The 16266-nt window shown below is 44.7% G+C and overlaps 1 protein-coding gene across 8 annotated transcripts; it reads right to left on the bottom strand.

The window, feature by feature from the left end:
- Window positions 1-44: 44 nt before the first annotated feature.
- On the bottom strand, window positions 45-15839 carry LOC310842445 (RING finger protein B-like). Of its 8 annotated transcripts, none has more exons than XM_083734472.1 (13): window positions 15583-15839; window positions 12995-13171; window positions 12510-12618; window positions 10676-10777; window positions 8873-9101; window positions 7489-7512; window positions 6371-6493; window positions 5883-6070; window positions 4979-5178; window positions 3182-3273; window positions 2247-2301; window positions 1001-1098; window positions 45-916 (listed from the first exon to the last, which is right to left on the bottom strand). In XM_083734472.1, the coding sequence occupies exons 1-13, from the start codon at window positions 15708-15710 to the stop codon at window positions 675-677; spliced, it is 1767 nt and encodes a 588-aa protein (XP_083590598.1). In that variant the 5' UTR covers window positions 15711-15839; the 3' UTR covers window positions 45-674. The 8 variants fall into 8 exon arrangements, 6 of the variants coding, with proteins under 6 accessions (XP_083590598.1, XP_083590595.1, XP_083590597.1 ...); XM_083734469.1 differs by lacking the exon at window positions 15583-15839 and adding an exon at window positions 14654-15352; XM_083734471.1 differs by lacking the exon at window positions 15583-15839 and adding an exon at window positions 14654-15352 and having other exon boundaries at window positions 45-859.
- Between the last annotated feature and the right edge of the window lie 427 nt (window positions 15840-16266).

Raw genomic sequence — 16266 nt, 5'->3', positions numbered from 1 at the left:
CCTCCAGCAAAGTTTCATAGCATAAATAGAACAAAGACAGATTGTTTTTATCACAACTCTTGTGCATGCTTTATTACACAATTTGGGTTTGGATTATAACTTTTTTGCTGAGGAGGTGGGGCTTGGTCAAACTGACAGGGGACAGAGGATTAAAAACAGGAACATAATAGAATGGGAAGAAACAGGAGCAAGAAGGAAAGGTATAGAAATGCATTGATATAATCTAGATCCAGCTGTCAAATATCTGAAGCCCAGCCTATATGCCCTACAGTTTATAAACATCCCGCAGTATTTGTTCATTCATTTTCAGGGTACTTTCCTCTCCACTAGCTGAGGCACTATTACATCCAAGACTGACTGATTAGGGCATGTCATAGAATATGGGGTTTAAGAGCAGCAACAGTGAGGGATGGGGGAGATTACACTGAAGTGACAGAGTGCAAAAATGCAAATACTAAAGTAAAAACCCTCTGCCTGATCTCCTGAAAACCCACTTTGTTTCTCCTACATGGGATGAAACCAGCAGGAAGATCAGCAAAGTATTCAGAGAGGGGTGATGTTGTTTTCACAACCTCTGTTTGCACTGGCAGTCTTGTACCCATCCACTTGTACTCTTCCAATATTCCGTCTTTCTGATCTTGCCTTCTTGGTCCAGACACAGGACTCCCAATGACTCAAGCAGGGTCCAGAGAAGACCTCGTCACCTCGAGGTCCAGCTGCAGCTTGCTTGTACTGTTGTAGAACTTGCCAGCACGGTCTGACCCGCCAAAGACCAGAACCGTACACACATTGTTCTTGCCCTGGTTCTCCTTATCTGCATCCGTCTGGGGGGCATAAGTCAAGTTGAGCAGTGTGTGGCCTGCCCGGGGCACAGAGCAAAGGTCACTATGCTTGACTGCACTCCAAGTCAAGGTATCTGCAATGGGAAAGGGTTAACGGGTGGTAGCAAACCTCCACATCTTGAGTGAGTACTGGTAGCAAAAGCGCCGCAAGGACTTACCAAGATGGAATGTGAATGCATCCCGAAAGGCTCCTCTGACACCACAGCCTCCGCTTATCAGCACTTTCTGATCAGACACTGGAATGGCCGCATGGAAACTGGAAGCAGAAGATGGATTCTTAAGGATTAGAATAAAGCGAAAGTGAGAGCTTGTACCCAGTTGCTCACTTCCTGCCTGGCCATGTAGGGTCATCGTCTCGCCCACCCAGCTAATATGCCCCCCAATGCCCCAGTCTGGCTCTCCCATTTTCTTCAAATGTATTGTGTAGCCACCACCAACTTCTATGGACTTACCAGGAGTCCATAACATCACATCATCCACTTGCATGATCGTAAGGCAACATCACGGCCAGGACCAGGCCATCTTGATGCAGCAGGTAATGATAGTGGAAGGTGAGGAGGAAAAGGCTAGGGTGTGTCTGGTGTAACTTACATGGGATATTTTTTTTTTGAAAGCAGAAGGCTCATCTCTACCCCCAACTCTGTTTTACTCAAACTTGCAACTTTGCTCTACTCAAACTTGGTCCATCTCTGTACAAATTCTGATTTGTTCCGCATTTTTCAGAGGAAATATCATCCGTGCAAAAGTGTTAAGAGCTTTTTAAAAAGTGATCTCACCCAAAAAAGAACTGTTCACTCTTATGAGGTAATGTGAGGACTGCCTTTTAACCTCCCCACACTCCTACTTTCAGGTTGGGTTAACAGCTGCTTGGAGCAGCTACAACACTTGAAGACTCCTCCCTGCCAATCCACTCCTTAAAGAGCTACTAGCTGCTTGAAGCTGGAGGCAAGTGTAAGCTTTGCCTCTGGGTCATAATGTGATGCAGTGATGAGTCTCTCACATCAAATACTGCAAGGAGAAAAAGGCCTAGGAGCTTAGATATAGGTAGGTATGCCAACAGCTTGAAGGTTTCACCCATTAAATCAGGGATGTGGAGCCTGTGTCCTTCCTGATATTGTTGGTCTCCAGCTCCCATCATCTGGAGTGCAGCAGCATCAGGACTGGGAGGGGATACAGGCTCCACGTTTCTGCAGTAAAATGATCAAGGATTGGTTTCCTCTTGTCAACTAACAGGCTTCTGAGAAGAGCAGCACACGCAAGTTTAAAGCTCTGCCTTTTTCTAGCCCAGACTCCAGGGATGCCAACTCATGACTGACAGCAGCCCTTCAAACATGCACCTCAGACCCTTTTGCATTACAATCACTAGCATTGTTCATGCAAGAGAGCCCCATAATCAGCTCTTACCTGCGAGCTGAAGGTTGTCCAGAGAGAAAAGGAACTGAAATGTACTCCATGAAACCTGGAGGCACATGGGGAAAAGTGGAAGACTTCAGATGCAACAAACGTCTTGGGGGAAATAAAATTTGTGGTACCTTAAAAACACTGAACATTACTAGAGCAGAACCTTTTGTGGGCTAGAGTTGGCTTTATCAGACTAAGGAGGAATGTAGACAATGGTATCAGTTTGTAAAGAAATGCAAAAAGAAATGCATTTTATTCACTTCCTCTCCAGTCACACGCCCACAATAACTTTGTTACACTTCAAGGTAACACTTAATGAGTTGCCTTGGGTTTTGTTGTTTTTGCTGAAGTAGACTTCACACAGCTTCCTCTCTGGTTGGGAATTGCAGCAGCTTATTTAATAAGTTACAGGGAACCTTCTCGGTAGTGGCGCCTCCCTGTGGAACGCCCTCCCACCAGATGTCAAAGAGAACAACAACTATCAGACTTTTAGAAGACATCTGAAGGCAGCCCTATTTAGGGAAGCTTTTAATGCTTGATGTATTAGGGGATTTTAATATTTTTTTGGAAGCCGCCCAGAGTGGCTGGGGAAGCCCAGCCAGATGGGCGGGGTACAAATAATAAATTATTATTATTATTATTATTATTATTATTATTATTATTATTATTATTAAGCAGAGATGTCTGTAACTGCATCTGGCCATAAATCTGGTTACAGCACCAGTAATCTTACAATGACCAGTGAGGGGTCATTTTTGATCCATTCTCCAAAAGGTTTTGAGGCAAAGTCGCTGTTTGCTAGCATGAGTCTTTCCGCACAGCAGTGTGCAATATATACCAACTTCTGACATCTCCTGCCTCAAGGGATTCCTTTAACCTCACCAGGCGGTGGACTTCAACTCTATCCAAACTGAGAGAGGGAATGGCAAAGTTCTTACCCAGATCTAGGATGTGTGTGTCGTTCAGGTAGAAGGAAGTCTTCTGGCCCCCAAATATGATCAGTTTGTTCCTCAGCAGAGTAGCTGAATGGCTTTGAGAAAGCAAGGACAGACAGTGAACAAGGAAAACGTAGGAAAATGAAACATTCCCTGCAACATCTATAGCTAGAAATCACCTTATGTCTTAGATTTTTGAATGATTTTTCCCAACTTCAGTCAATCTCAGTGGCCATTCTGGGGCATCCACAGGGGCTGTATATGAGTAGCTCCATCATTCCCAAAGATAGCAAGGCATTTGGGTGGAAAGAGGCCGAAAGTTTGGCCAGCTCCAGCAACGCCTTAAAAACAAATTATGGTGTTCCAATATCCAAGAGCCACTTTCAAAACTAAAGTTTTAATATGAGACATCAGCTGCATTAAGCCTTTCGGTAGCAGCAGAAGAATAAAATGTGTGAGTTGGTTTTAGATGTAATAATGTTTATGCTGTAATTTTTAAAAAAATCTCTATTGACATAAGCTGGCCTGCAACCTTAGGCTGTGTTCATACTCCAGTTTACTGTGCATTCACTGAGTTTCCGGTGCTGGTTTATAATCTGTGTTCACATGACGTTATCCAAAACGCATTATATATCTTGTACTTTGTTATAAGATACTACTGTTTGATGTATTGTTTCTCAAACCAGCTTCACATGATTGGAATCCTTATGCCTCTTGTCTTTGGCGAAGGTGTGAAAGCATCCCTGTGGGAAACCACTGAAATCTATGGCAGTAATGTGAACACAGCCCTAGAGTGGAGGGCAGGATATAACCCCCTCAAAAAAAGACATACACAAACATAATGTAATGTGAACCATGGAACACAAAAGGCTTTTACAGCAGGTTTTACAGCACTGCCAGAGTAGATTCCCCAAGTTTTTATCTAGATTAAGAAAAAACTCATTAACTCATCCGAAGTGATAGAATTTCCCCCATTTGCTAAAGTTAAAAGTTTTATTCAAGCAGCGTATTAGGGAATGTGTAATTTGGTCCGGAGACCTATAGATCCAACTCCTAAGCTGATCTCTGCAAAATGAGAAGAAGCTTCTATTAATTCCTTCTCTTGACCAACAGGTTTTTGTGAATTCTCTGATTAAGAGAACTGAAAAGTCTTTAGCCAAAAGATATAAACTCCCATGCTGGAGGTAAAGAAAACTTCATCAAGATTTACACAGCTGTTATCAATATTAGTATATGAGCCTGGTCCTGAAACCTGCAAGAGGCACTCACTCCACTTGTGAAATGAGGCTCTCATACTTCTCTCCCATCTGTGACAGACCCCCTGCAAGCTGTTCCTGAAATTGCATGCCCCCTCAGTATGCAGTAGTTATGCAGCCCACACGAGACACCTGGGATCCAAGCCATAGTCTTGCCTTCTACTGCACAGAGTTTTAAAAATGGCATTGTAAGCTTCGTTCTGGGAACAGGGGTGTGAGAGAATAAAACACTCCCAAGGAATTCCAGGCAGAGAGGATGTCTGAATGCACTTAGTATGTGAACAAGATAGGAGGTTTCTGAGGGGCCCTCAGTTTGAGGGGCAGAGTTTACCCAGAGTTTACCCTTGGCATTATAGCACTATCAAACAAAGTAAATACCCGCAGTGTTTTGAAAGAAAGCACTAATTACGCTATTTCCAACCGCCAAGGAAATAAAATAAAAATGAGAGCAATGAAGGAGTCGTCCAATATCACACTTGTGAGTGAGAAAAATCAAGAAATCAGCACTAAGCTGATTCTCCTCACTGAAGCAAAGAAGACTTACCCAAGCCTAGGCAAAGGCTTCTCCCCCTCAACAATGGGTTGATACCAGATCTCATATTCGGGGTTGAAAACAAAGAGTGTGTTGCTGCAAGCTCCCATCTCCAGGGATGACATTTTAGGGAAAGCTCCTCCGAAGACAAATAGCTCCTTTCGGTAGATGGTTGCACTATGGTAAGCCAGTGTTGGCACTTTACCCTTAGCCTAAGGAAGAGATCACCGGTCACTGTACAGGCTTAGCATTTTAGGCTGACTTAGCATCAGCACCACAGACAGCTCTGTTGCTGGCAGCATCAATGAACACGATTCCTCCCCTTTCCAATGCCTTCCTAATAGACCTGACAGCAGCTGCCTCAATCGCTCCCCACCTGAGCTGTGATCCACCAGTCTCTTACATGGAGGGGAGGTGCTTACAGAAGTGGGGAAGACTCAAGGATAAAGACACCTTCTCAGATGGTCTGCTCTTTTTTTTAGATTCTAAATTCTTGAGCATCGGTAGGCAAACTCAGGCCCGGGGGCCGGATCCGGCCCAATCGCCTTCTAAATCTGGCCAGAGGACGGTCCGGGAATCAGTGTGTTTTTACTTGAGTAGAATGTGTCCTTTTATTTAAAATTCATATCCGAGTTATTTGTGGGGCATAGGAATTCGTTCATTATTTTCCCCCCCAAAATATAGTCCAGCCCCCCATGAAGTCTGAGGGACAGTGGACCAGCCCCCGCTGAAAATGTTTGCTGACCGCTGTTCTTGAGGTTTGGGGAGTGTATGTTTTAAATTCCACATATTACATTGTTGTAAATCACATTGGTGAAAACTGGGACGCAATTTAAAAACAAATAAAGGAATGGATGTCTCTTATATAATAACTGTTCTCTTTATTGGTCAAGGCTTTGTTTCTCTTGCGACTCACAGACACATGAAGCCACTTCCAAGACGCTGTGTCCAGAACATGGATGTTGCTGTAGCGCTTTGCCTCTCTCATACCCCCGAAGATATAAATGCGCTTGGTCTCTGGGTCATATGTGGCACTGTGGCCCCTTGAACACTGTGGCATGGAACCTGGTGCCGGGAGATCCATGGGGAACCAGAAGTCATTGTCTGCGAAATCAGCAACAGAAGTGAAGACTCAAGATGTGCAAGAGGGTGGGGGGAAAGTTGCAGAAAGTAGTCGCCAACATGCTAAAAGCTGAGAGCTGGCTTCCCTGCTAACCAGAACACAAGTAGTGTGCAAAGAAAGTTAAATCCAGCCACTATCAAGTTCAGATCACCAGGCATGGCAGACACTCCTTTAAGAACTACTATACCCATATAGGAAAAACCTACTGCAATTCAGTTTCCCTCTGATCGGTTGCAGACAGTGTCAACATGTACATCACTGCAAGCAAAGAAGCATCTCACCAATTTCCAGTTTCCACAGGGCATCTTGGCAAAATTGTTGATTAGTTCCTTCGCCACCAATCAGAACAGCAGTTTCAGGGTCACTCAGGCACATGGCATGACACCACCGAGGGCTTGGACATACTACGGAGAGATGCAGGAGTGGAGACAGCAGAAACATACCACAGAATCCATCTCATTTCATTGTGGGAGGGTCATTTGGGAGAACTTCCTCCTGAAACCTACAACATGACTGATTCTGGCTGTTTCCATGCTACCCTTAATGTGGAACTGCCATTGTTCGTTCACTCACTTTCTACAGGGCATCTAAAGGACATCAACAAATCAATACCCTCCAGTGCTTTCTCTTGTTCCTCAAACCACAGAAAATCCTGTGCAAACTCCACATATGTAGATGGTCTTAAAACTAATCTTCCACTTTTCCTAGAGCTGCAGTTTAGGTAAATCAGTGACATTGCAGGTAAATGAAGCTATAGCCATGCCGGCACCATTACCTTTTACGGTCAAGCACCATTTCATCATTTTTCTATTCTATCTTTTAATTAACACCCATGCTCTTTGGGCTACTTTTTTTCAACTTTTTAAAGGAATTCTTGGAAGTAATTACCAAATTGCTCTTTAAAACAATAAACTCTAGAATAACTGCTTTTTAAAAGGTGGCTCAGTTGTATTCTGTCTTTCCCACCCTAGGACTCTGGGTAGACTGAACATAGTCAGATGTCCACAAACAAGAATTGATGGGTGAGATTCAACTAATGACTTCTGTCAATGTAAGCCTTGCACAAGGGTTTCTGCTTCCAGAATGAGGCTTCCCCCCCTTCCCCCTACATGCCCCCCAAAATTGGCTCGAGGGGAGGTGGGTCAGGAGAACTTCCAGAACAGCACACAGGGAGAGGGGGGGGGATTGTTCCTTAAAACAAGCTGAAATGCTTGCCCTGACAAAATGATACCTTAGCACGACATGGAATTCCTCCCACTATACCCTCAAAACACAGGAAGTCACTTGCAATGCCACATGTAGCTCACAGTGGAAGAGCAGTAACTGGGTATTACTAGGAGCTGCTGTTCCGGAAGCACTGAATGAATTCCAACAAATTGTTCAAGGAACAGGTATTTACCTTGCAGCTCTTTAACTTCCAAGTCTGCAGAGAGAGAAAATGTTCCGAGAGATTATTATTCTCATGCAATGCTCCCTTCAAACTGATTTTCAGTGGGTCATGCATTTATATTGGAAAAAAAGAAAAGATGCTATTTCATCATAAGCAAAGAAGTTATGATCCTGTATCAGGCGAAATGTTTTAGAATGCACACTCAGTAATTAAACATGCATTTTTTGTGTACCGACGGCCAAACCACACATTAACATTGGTAATGCATGATTCCCACCCCACCCTCAAACTATAAATACCAGCAGTGAGGGAGACACTATCAGAATCAGGTCTGCAGCATGTAGTGGGATTAGCTCTTTCCTATCATGTTGTGGCTCTGATCAGCAGTCACCCGCTAAAGCCATTATTTGGCACAGGAAGGAACACCACCAATGCCAGTTTTTTGACTGCATGAAAATGATGACTGGCCAGGAAGTTAAAGAACAAATTGGAGGCTGTCTCCATAAGCTGCAAGCCCAAATGCAAACATCATTGGTATCATCAAGTATATAACTCTTTGTTAGGTATCTTTCCCAACTCCTATGTATCAGGACAAATTCATATAAATTAGAGCATTCTGAATGTGTGTTGACTAGATGTATGCAGGTTCTAGCATGTGCTGAAGTCTTGTATTTTACAACATCACTGGAAAGTTTCTGAAAAGGAGGCCAAGCTAGTAGGATAAGGGATGGGGGACTGGACATTGTGCATTCATGGGAGCACAAATACCGTATTTTTCACTCCATTGGACACACCAGACCATAGGACGCACCGGATTATAGGAGGGGGAGAACAGGGGGGAAAAAATTCTTGTTCTCCCCCTCTAAAACAAGGTACATTCAAGGTACATTCACCAGAGCTTGTGGGGCTGGCGGTGGGGGGAAGTGCTGCTTTCCCCCACCGCCAGCCTCAAAGATCCCTGAAGCCTTTGGAGCGCAGCGCCCCGCTGCCCTGGAGAGGCTGTGTGCGCAGCCGTCCCCAAGCTAGAGCAGCGAGACACAGCCCTCCGTCTCACTGTTCTGGCTTGGGAACAGCCTTGCCAGCTTCTGCAGGACAGCGGGGTGAAGGCACCCCGCTGCCCTGGAGAGGCTGTGTGTGCAGCCGTCCCCAAGCTAGAGCAGCGAGTCGGAGCACTCCGCAGTGCTCCATCTTCCTGTTCTGGCTTTGGGCTTAGCGGCGCAGCCTGCATTCGCTCTATAGGACGCACACACATTTCCCCTTAATTTTTGGAGGGGAAAATGTGCGTCCTATAGAACGAAAAATACGGTACTCCTCCCTGTCCCAGAATACTATACAATTACAAGGTAATTTGGTCTCGGAAACTAGACATCACTCCTGCTATAGCTTTACTAACCTTCAGATTCCTGCTGTCTGTTGGATGCCAGAAGTTCAAAGAGAACCCTCCTGGTCTTTAGGCGAGCTGAATTAGATGTACATGTTTTATTTCTGGCCTCCTCACAGTCCACCGATGCAGCAGTTGTTTCTGGAGCAGGAAGCATAAGCAGCGTTTCCATGGGTGGAGAGAACTCCTTCCTTTCAAGCACAGGCTCTTTAACAGGCAGCACTGAACTCCCATTCTTAGACTGCTCCACAAAGAACAGAATTAGATCGAGATCAGAAATCATTCGAACAAAACAAATGGGCCTAATGAAAAGGGCTCACTGAAGACATGCACTACAGACAACTCTAGTTTTCCCTGGGCTGCCCTAGACAAGGGGTAGCCAACGTGGTGTCTTCCAGATGTTGTAGACTACAATTCCTATCAGCCCTGACCATTGGCCATACTTGCTGGAACTGGGAGTTGTGTTGCCCAACATCTGGAGGGTCCCATATTGGCTATTCTTGCCCCATATGCTTTGCTCCTGTTCTGTCCAGCTTGAGAGTTTTCCCAAAGCATCTGGTAAACCACTGTTGGGAGCAGAAGGTATGGTCCAGCAGGGTTTCTTCAAAGGCCCAAGCACTTATAGAATCATAGAACCCAACTCGCTCAATCTTCCTCATAAGGCTTGGTTTCCAGACTCTTGATCATCTTGGTTGCCCTCCTCTGCATACATTCCAGCTTGTCTATAGCCTTCTTAAATTGTTGCACCCAGAACTAGACACAGTATTCCAGGTGTGGTCTGACAAAGGCAGAATAGAGCGGTACTATTACTTCCCTTGATCCAGACACTCTACATTTGTTGAAGCAGCCCAGAATATTATTAGCATTTTTTTGCTGCTGTATCACACTGTTGACTCATGTTCAGCTTGTGGTCTACCTAGATCCTTTTCACATGTACTACTGGCAAGCCAGGTGTCCCTCATTATATTTGTGCAGCTAATTATTCCTGCGTAAGTGTAGAACTTGATATTTGTCCCTACTGAAATTCGTTTTCTTAGTTTGGGCCCTGTTCTCCAATCTATTAAGGTTATCTTGAATCCAGATTCTGTCTTCTGCAGCATTAGCTATCCCTTCAAGTTTGGCGTTACCTGCAAATTTGTTGGGTCTGAAACGCCAAATGAAGTTTCCACTACGGAGTTTTGATCACAAACACAATCTCTGAGCAATTGCTCTAAGTCTATGACCTGAAGCAGTCCTACAGATCACACAGAATATGGTAGCAGAAATCTGGAAGGAACCACTTCAAATTGTAGATGCAGATATATTTTTGCACACTTTCCCACACAAAACAAAACACAAACATCCCTGCATTTAGAGGATAGGCAGAAAGGTTTCATGTAGCCCTCTCTCTGATGTGGGGAATAGAATTACAGTGGTACCTCCGGTTATGAACTTAATTTGTTCAGGAAGTCTGTTCTTAACCTAAAACCGTTTTTAACATGAGGCACACTTTCACTAATGGGGCCTCCTGCTGCCACCGCGCCACCGATGCGTGACTTCCGCTTGCATCCAGGGGCAAAGTTCACAACCAGGAGCATCTACTTCCGGGTTAGCGGAGCTCGTTACCCGAAGTGTTCGTAAGAAGGATGGTACATAACCTGAGGTTCCACTGTACTCTCCTCCTCTTCCCCATTCCCTCAGTAGGAATAACACTTCCAGAATTCCACTACCTGTCTGTGTAACTTGTAGACCGGTCATGGTCCTAGAGATTAACAACAAGCAGTTAGGAGAATGGAGAAAAAGCCACCAAAAGGAGACTTCTATCTATAAACCTACCTCAGGTGGCTCATCCAATCGCTGACCTGTATCTTCTGGAAGGACAGGTGACTGATTAGGCTCTGTGGCCTGAAATGGGCGGGTGGGGGTGCTGTTGAGCAGCTAAGGAGGAGAGACACAAACATCAGAACAACACTTGCAACTTGAGTCAAAAGGCAATGCACAGATGAGTAGCTCCCTACATTGGAGGCTTTTAAAGAGAGGGAGGTATGGTTTGAAGGATGTGACAGGCCGTGTAACAGGGTGGACTGAGTGGGCATCTATCTGTTGCCTCTTTGGGCCTCTCCCTCAGTCAGGTGGATCATGGTTGCCATAGCAGCAACCAGTATACCCCTGATCCTGTCAGCGTTGCTATTAAATGCCAGGTTAGTCCATAATAAAATCTCCCTTATTCATAATTTAATTGTGGATGAGGAGGCTGACCTAGCTTGTATTATTGTACTAACTGAATAACTGGAATGTTCTGTACATGGGCTGTGTTGTGTATTGAGTCAAAGGATTTTATATCTGTATTATTATTGTCTGTATTGCATTAGGGTAAAGTAACTGCCTTTTGGTTCCAGAGGGTACAGCTACTATTGGTTCATTTAAGCTGCTGTATTTGGATCCTCTGTCTTAATGGTTTCCTCCAAAAGGCAGGACTGTGATTGCCTGAGATTGTTCCCTCCAAAATGTATCCTTTCTAGTTAGTTCCCTCTCCCTATAAATGTAGCTCTCCCCTCCTCAGGCCCCAGTCTTGTTTGCTTTAATAAAGAAGTGTTACTAGAGCAGTGTTTCCCAACCTTGGGCCTCCAGCTGTTTTTGAACTACAATTCCCATCATCCCTGACCACTGGTCTTGCTAGCTAGGGATGATGGAAGTTGTAGTCCAAAAACAGCTGGAGGCCCAAGGTTGGGAAACACTGTACTAGAGAACTGTCTCCAGCATATTATGTCAAGAGAGCTGAAATCACAAACCCCACGTCACAACAGGCTGCCTTTAAAATATGCTGGAAAGTGGGAGATATGAACATATTTCATCCATGCTTTGTAGTCAGTGGCCTCATACCAGTTTTCAGGCCCAAATCAAAGAGATGGGGTATCTCACATGTAGCTACTCAATCCGTGAGATTTGTTAGTTTATATCCATTTATAGGCTGCCCTTCATCATGTTGTTCTGTGGTAGTGGCCCAAAGGGCCATAATGAATGTGATAATGCGAAGTTCCAGAGATAGTTACATACAGCTCAATACAACAAGCAAACTATGTAACACACAAATACTACTAGGCAATAAATTAAACCTAATCAACAGCAGTCAGGAAATAGGAACACTGTAGTGTTCTACAGTAGGAAGGGTATTCTGAACTCATCCTGCAGCCCCCAAAACCTATGCAAAAGGTGCATTCTGACCCAGCGTTGATATGTATATAATGATGAGGCCAGAAGGGGAGGGCATTCCACAGCCTGGGGGCCACCACAGAGAATGTCCTCTCATGCATTCCTGCTACAAACTTGATAGGGTAGCAGAACTACCAGAAGTGCCTCTCTTGCAGATCTCAACAGCTGAACATGTCTACGAAGGAGTCACTTCTTCAGATACTTAGGGCCAATATTTGATGTTTTATTTATATTTTAGGCAAAGTATTTAAACTTTCCGGGCACATGGCCACCACAAAGCAGAATAATAGTTACACAGCATATCAATATTCATTAACAAGTGGCATTACAGGAATGGATACTTTTTAAGACTTCCATTTTCATATCCATCTGTATATATGGTTCACGTTAAAAATGAATCCACATGGGTCTCAGTAGGCAGGGAGTACCAAAATGACAAGATAGAAAACTTTCCTACCTGTTCCTCAACAGTCAAGAGAAGCTTAACAGGGTTACCATTCTCTTCCTGCTTTAACGAAGCCATCAAAACATCCACTCGCCAGTCACCTTCCCATACCAAACACCTGCTTGAGTAAAACACACAGATCACTATTTTCTTGCCCTGAGATAATTTTACTTTTATTTCAATAGCTGATAGAGTTAAATTGACAATACATTTTTAAGCTTTAAAGACTGTCCATAGCAGAACAAATGGATTTGGTAGGTTGCAATAGCACAACATCCTCATGACAGCTACTGTAACTAATAGCATGTTGATCCCTGAAGTCTTGAGTTCAGATCCAGACTTTGCTGGCCCTGGACACATTCCCTGTTTTTAAAATAAGGAATTTATTCCCTCTTACAGTTTTTAAAAGATCTTCCTCACAGTGTGTTTGGAAAGCACTTGGCATGGTAACAAGTATCAATACTGGCACCAAAATTGACTAATTATCTAGAATTTACCTTGCTTCAGGCCCCAGCTTGCCAATCTTTTGTGGCTTAACATTTGGATTCACTAATATTTCCACAATGATGCTTGTCTTCTGAGAATAGCGGCTCCAGTCACCCAAACCAAAGACCACCAGGTGTTTGGGCAGCGGAAGTGGTAAGTGAGTCTGGTAACATTTCTGACGGCATTTGCTTAGAAAGAAGATAAAATATATTAGTCTCAAAAGTGATAGCATGGAAGGAAACTGAGAAGAAAGGATTCATAGTGATGGAAAGCAAGAGGGGAAAAGACTGGTGCTGTGTATGCACAATCATGGGTGTAGCCAGGAGGGGGCAGAGGGGACAGCTGCCCTCCTAAATCAAGTACAGTAAATAAATAAAAATACTTAACTGACCAATTGTGTCGCAGATAACTCTGTTCTGCCCCAACATAAAGCCTGCCCCCCTAAAATAATTCCTGGCTACGCCCATGTGCACAATACCTTTAAAGGACATTTGAAGCACATTTTCCCCTCAAATAATTAGGGGCACTGTAGTTAACTCTGAGGGGTAAATTAGAGTGCCCACCCAGAATTCTTTGAGGGGGAAATGTGCTTTAAAGGTGTAATAGCACGTATTCAGCAAAGGGATCCCTTCTCACTTATTCCCTAAAAGAAGCAAGAGGGATTGACAACCTGTTTTGAAATTCTGGAACTATAGTTCTAGGATGGAAGGGACCCAACTGAGGGCATTTACAAATGTGAGGCTCACACCGTATGTAACCTGAATAGAAACCTTCATTATGTCAATTATGAACACTGCTTTTAAAGCGGCTTTCTTTGCATTATGTGCATGGGCTCCAGCAGTCCCCATTTACCAGGAGCAGTCTATATTCTCCAATAGATGCCCCCATTTTATATCTTGATGGTTTTGTGGATTCCTCTAACTTCCCTTCCATCTTGCTTCCCATAACTGCCCATTCAGATACTAAACTGTTGAATTAGTTCTAATGTATGTTCTGTAACAACGGCAGCCAGATGCATTGTGAGATTAGACGTTCTGTTGAATAAGTGGAAGTTAAAAGACCTAGACCTAAGGAGCTAAAAAAGAGGGTATGAATTTTAAAGCTAATCAGTTTTCTAGTGCACAATGGATTCATAAACTAGTGCAAGAGAAGATACAGCAAAACGCATAAAGGAAGAACTGTTGATCAGCAATGAAGAGTTCTGCCGAAGCCTTGCTTTAGGTGGGAAAATTGGGATATTGCAGGTACGCACACACTTATTTTCATATGGGAAACGGTGAAAGGTTGCAAACATCCATGCCTATTTTAAGTGCTTGTCTGCTGGTCATGCAGAAATCGGCTTCTTGCAGCATGTAGATAAGCAACACCGCCTGCAAATGTCTGCCCATCAGGCTGCTGTTAAAGGCACACACCTACACTGGCTAGCTGAGAAGTTAGTTGGCAACCCTAACGCACCCAAAACGTTGCTAGTAGTTAGGCTCCCGGTGTCGCACAAGACTCTTCGCTGCTTTCATGGTTGCTGTTGGTTTTCACGTGCGAAAACACCGTATCATAAAAGTGACCCGTGAAACTGAGGCGCAGGCTTTTTCGCGCATAAATTTTCCTAAACCTTTACCCGCTTTCACCCTCCTGGATGGCGGGAAAGGCGAGCCGCCGCGCGCAGGCCTCACCTACTGAGTTGCCGAGGCGGCTCGCGCAGAGACCAGAGGGCGTAGAAGTGGAGCTTGCCTTCCCGCCGGGAGAAATTCGCCCCTCCGCGGGGCTGCGGGGCTAAGGCGGCCTCCCCCCGGTGCCAGAGGCCTCCGGGGGCCCAGCTCCATCGCCGGCGGGGCGTCCCCAAGCCATCCAGACTCAGGAAACTGGAAGCACCAGAGAACATGGCAGAGGGAGCGGCGCTTTGAGGCCCAAAGGCCCCCACCCAGACACCATGGGCGAGTCAGGGTGGCATAAGCTGCTCCTCGGTCCCAAGTCTGGGTAGGTCGACACGCGGCGGGCTTGGGTTGGGCGCGGGCACTCTGCAGCTGCTCAGAGGTCTCTTTCTTATAGCCCCGCACATTCCAGGGCGGAGCTTTTTTGTATCAGCCAGTTTCCTGGTCCCTGTTTGATCAGTTTCAGGTGTGACAAAGCCGACGGTGGTTTATTTGCAAGGGGGTGGGGGGAGAAATACTTGGTGGTTTAAGGGGCAGGCTAGAAACCTGGTGCAGTTCGGAAATATTTGACCCTCGACGCGGGTGGAGGGAGGCGCTATTGATGGCATAGGTATGGTTCCAATTCTGAAGCGCGCACCACTGACATTTCTCCATGTATTGCAGCTGCTGCTGTATTTCTGATACAGAGGGAGCAAATAGATGTCAGCCCTGGTTTTTAAAAAGGGATATAATACTCTGAGCACCTGCACTTTCACATGCTGCAGAAATCAGCGTCAGACCTGGAAACTGTTTGCTGCTGCTCCTGCCCTATGGGTGGCCATGGGTGGGTAGGTGGAGATCCTGGGCTTTGGCCCCAAGGCCTAGCAGCATCTTGGGGCCAGAGCACAGACCATCCTAACTGCAAAATGAGAAGAAGCCTTGCCTTTCTCAAATTTTGTTTCCCACCACACCTGGGAAATCTCTCCACGCATAGGCAGTGGCAACAGGACACGCAAAACGAATGAAGAGTAATTCTGCCCACTGAAATGAGATGTGTGAATAAAGACATCTTATGTTCAGCTTTTGGAACGCTTTGCATATCAGACAAGCACCTTCTCTCTGAGCTTTTTGGTGCCTGCTAAAAACATTCCTCTTTTGCCAAGCCTTCTAAAATCTGTATCCCACTTGCTGTTCTGGATTTGAACTGATTTTATTTATGTGGTGTTGTTTTAAATATTTATAGGGTTTTTAAAATTGTTTTTATATGCAATTCATTTTTTTATATGTCATTATAGTGCCTCGTGGGAAGCGATTGAGAAAGGAAATAGTTTGTATGTCACCCATTTATTTGAAAGTCCTATTGAACTCAATAGGATTTATTCTGAGCAAACATGTAGTTTGCACTGTGATGGTCTTGTTTCTGAAGAGCAGCTTATAAATTGACTGACAGTGAATTCCTCTGCAGATATATTAAGTTCAATGGGATCTTTTTTGGGGGGACGCCAGCAGCCCCAACCAGCGTTGGCTGGGGTTGATGGGAGTTGTAGTCCAAAATATCTGGAGGGCACCAGGTTGGGGAATATTAGTGTATCAAATTGCTGTCCAAATAAATATATAGTCTACCAGTTCCTGTTAAACAATGCACTGCAGTTAGG

This window comes from Podarcis gaigeae, assembly GCF_964106915.1.
Source record: "Podarcis gaigeae genome assembly, chromosome: 1".
Lineage (NCBI taxonomy): Eukaryota > Metazoa > Chordata > Lepidosauria > Squamata > Lacertidae > Podarcis > Podarcis gaigeae.
The sequence above is the reverse complement of the archived record's forward strand: the minus strand, read 5'-3'. Positions and strand labels throughout refer to the sequence as shown.

Excerpts from the sequence above, each read along its gene's own strand:
- LOC310842445 (XM_083734469.1), bottom strand. The coding sequence starts at position 14,862 with ATGTTCTCTGGTGCTTCCAGTTTCCTGAGTCTGGATGGCTTGGGGACG. Across the intron at positions 6,071-6,370 it reads CCTGTGGAAACTGGAAATTG|ACAATGACTTCTGGTTCCCC; the intron begins GTGAGATGCTTC and ends CTGATTTCGCAG. Across the intron at positions 917-1,000 it reads TGCATTCACATTCCATCTTG|ATACCTTGACTTGGAGTGCA; the intron begins GTAAGTCCTTGC and ends TTCCCATTGCAG.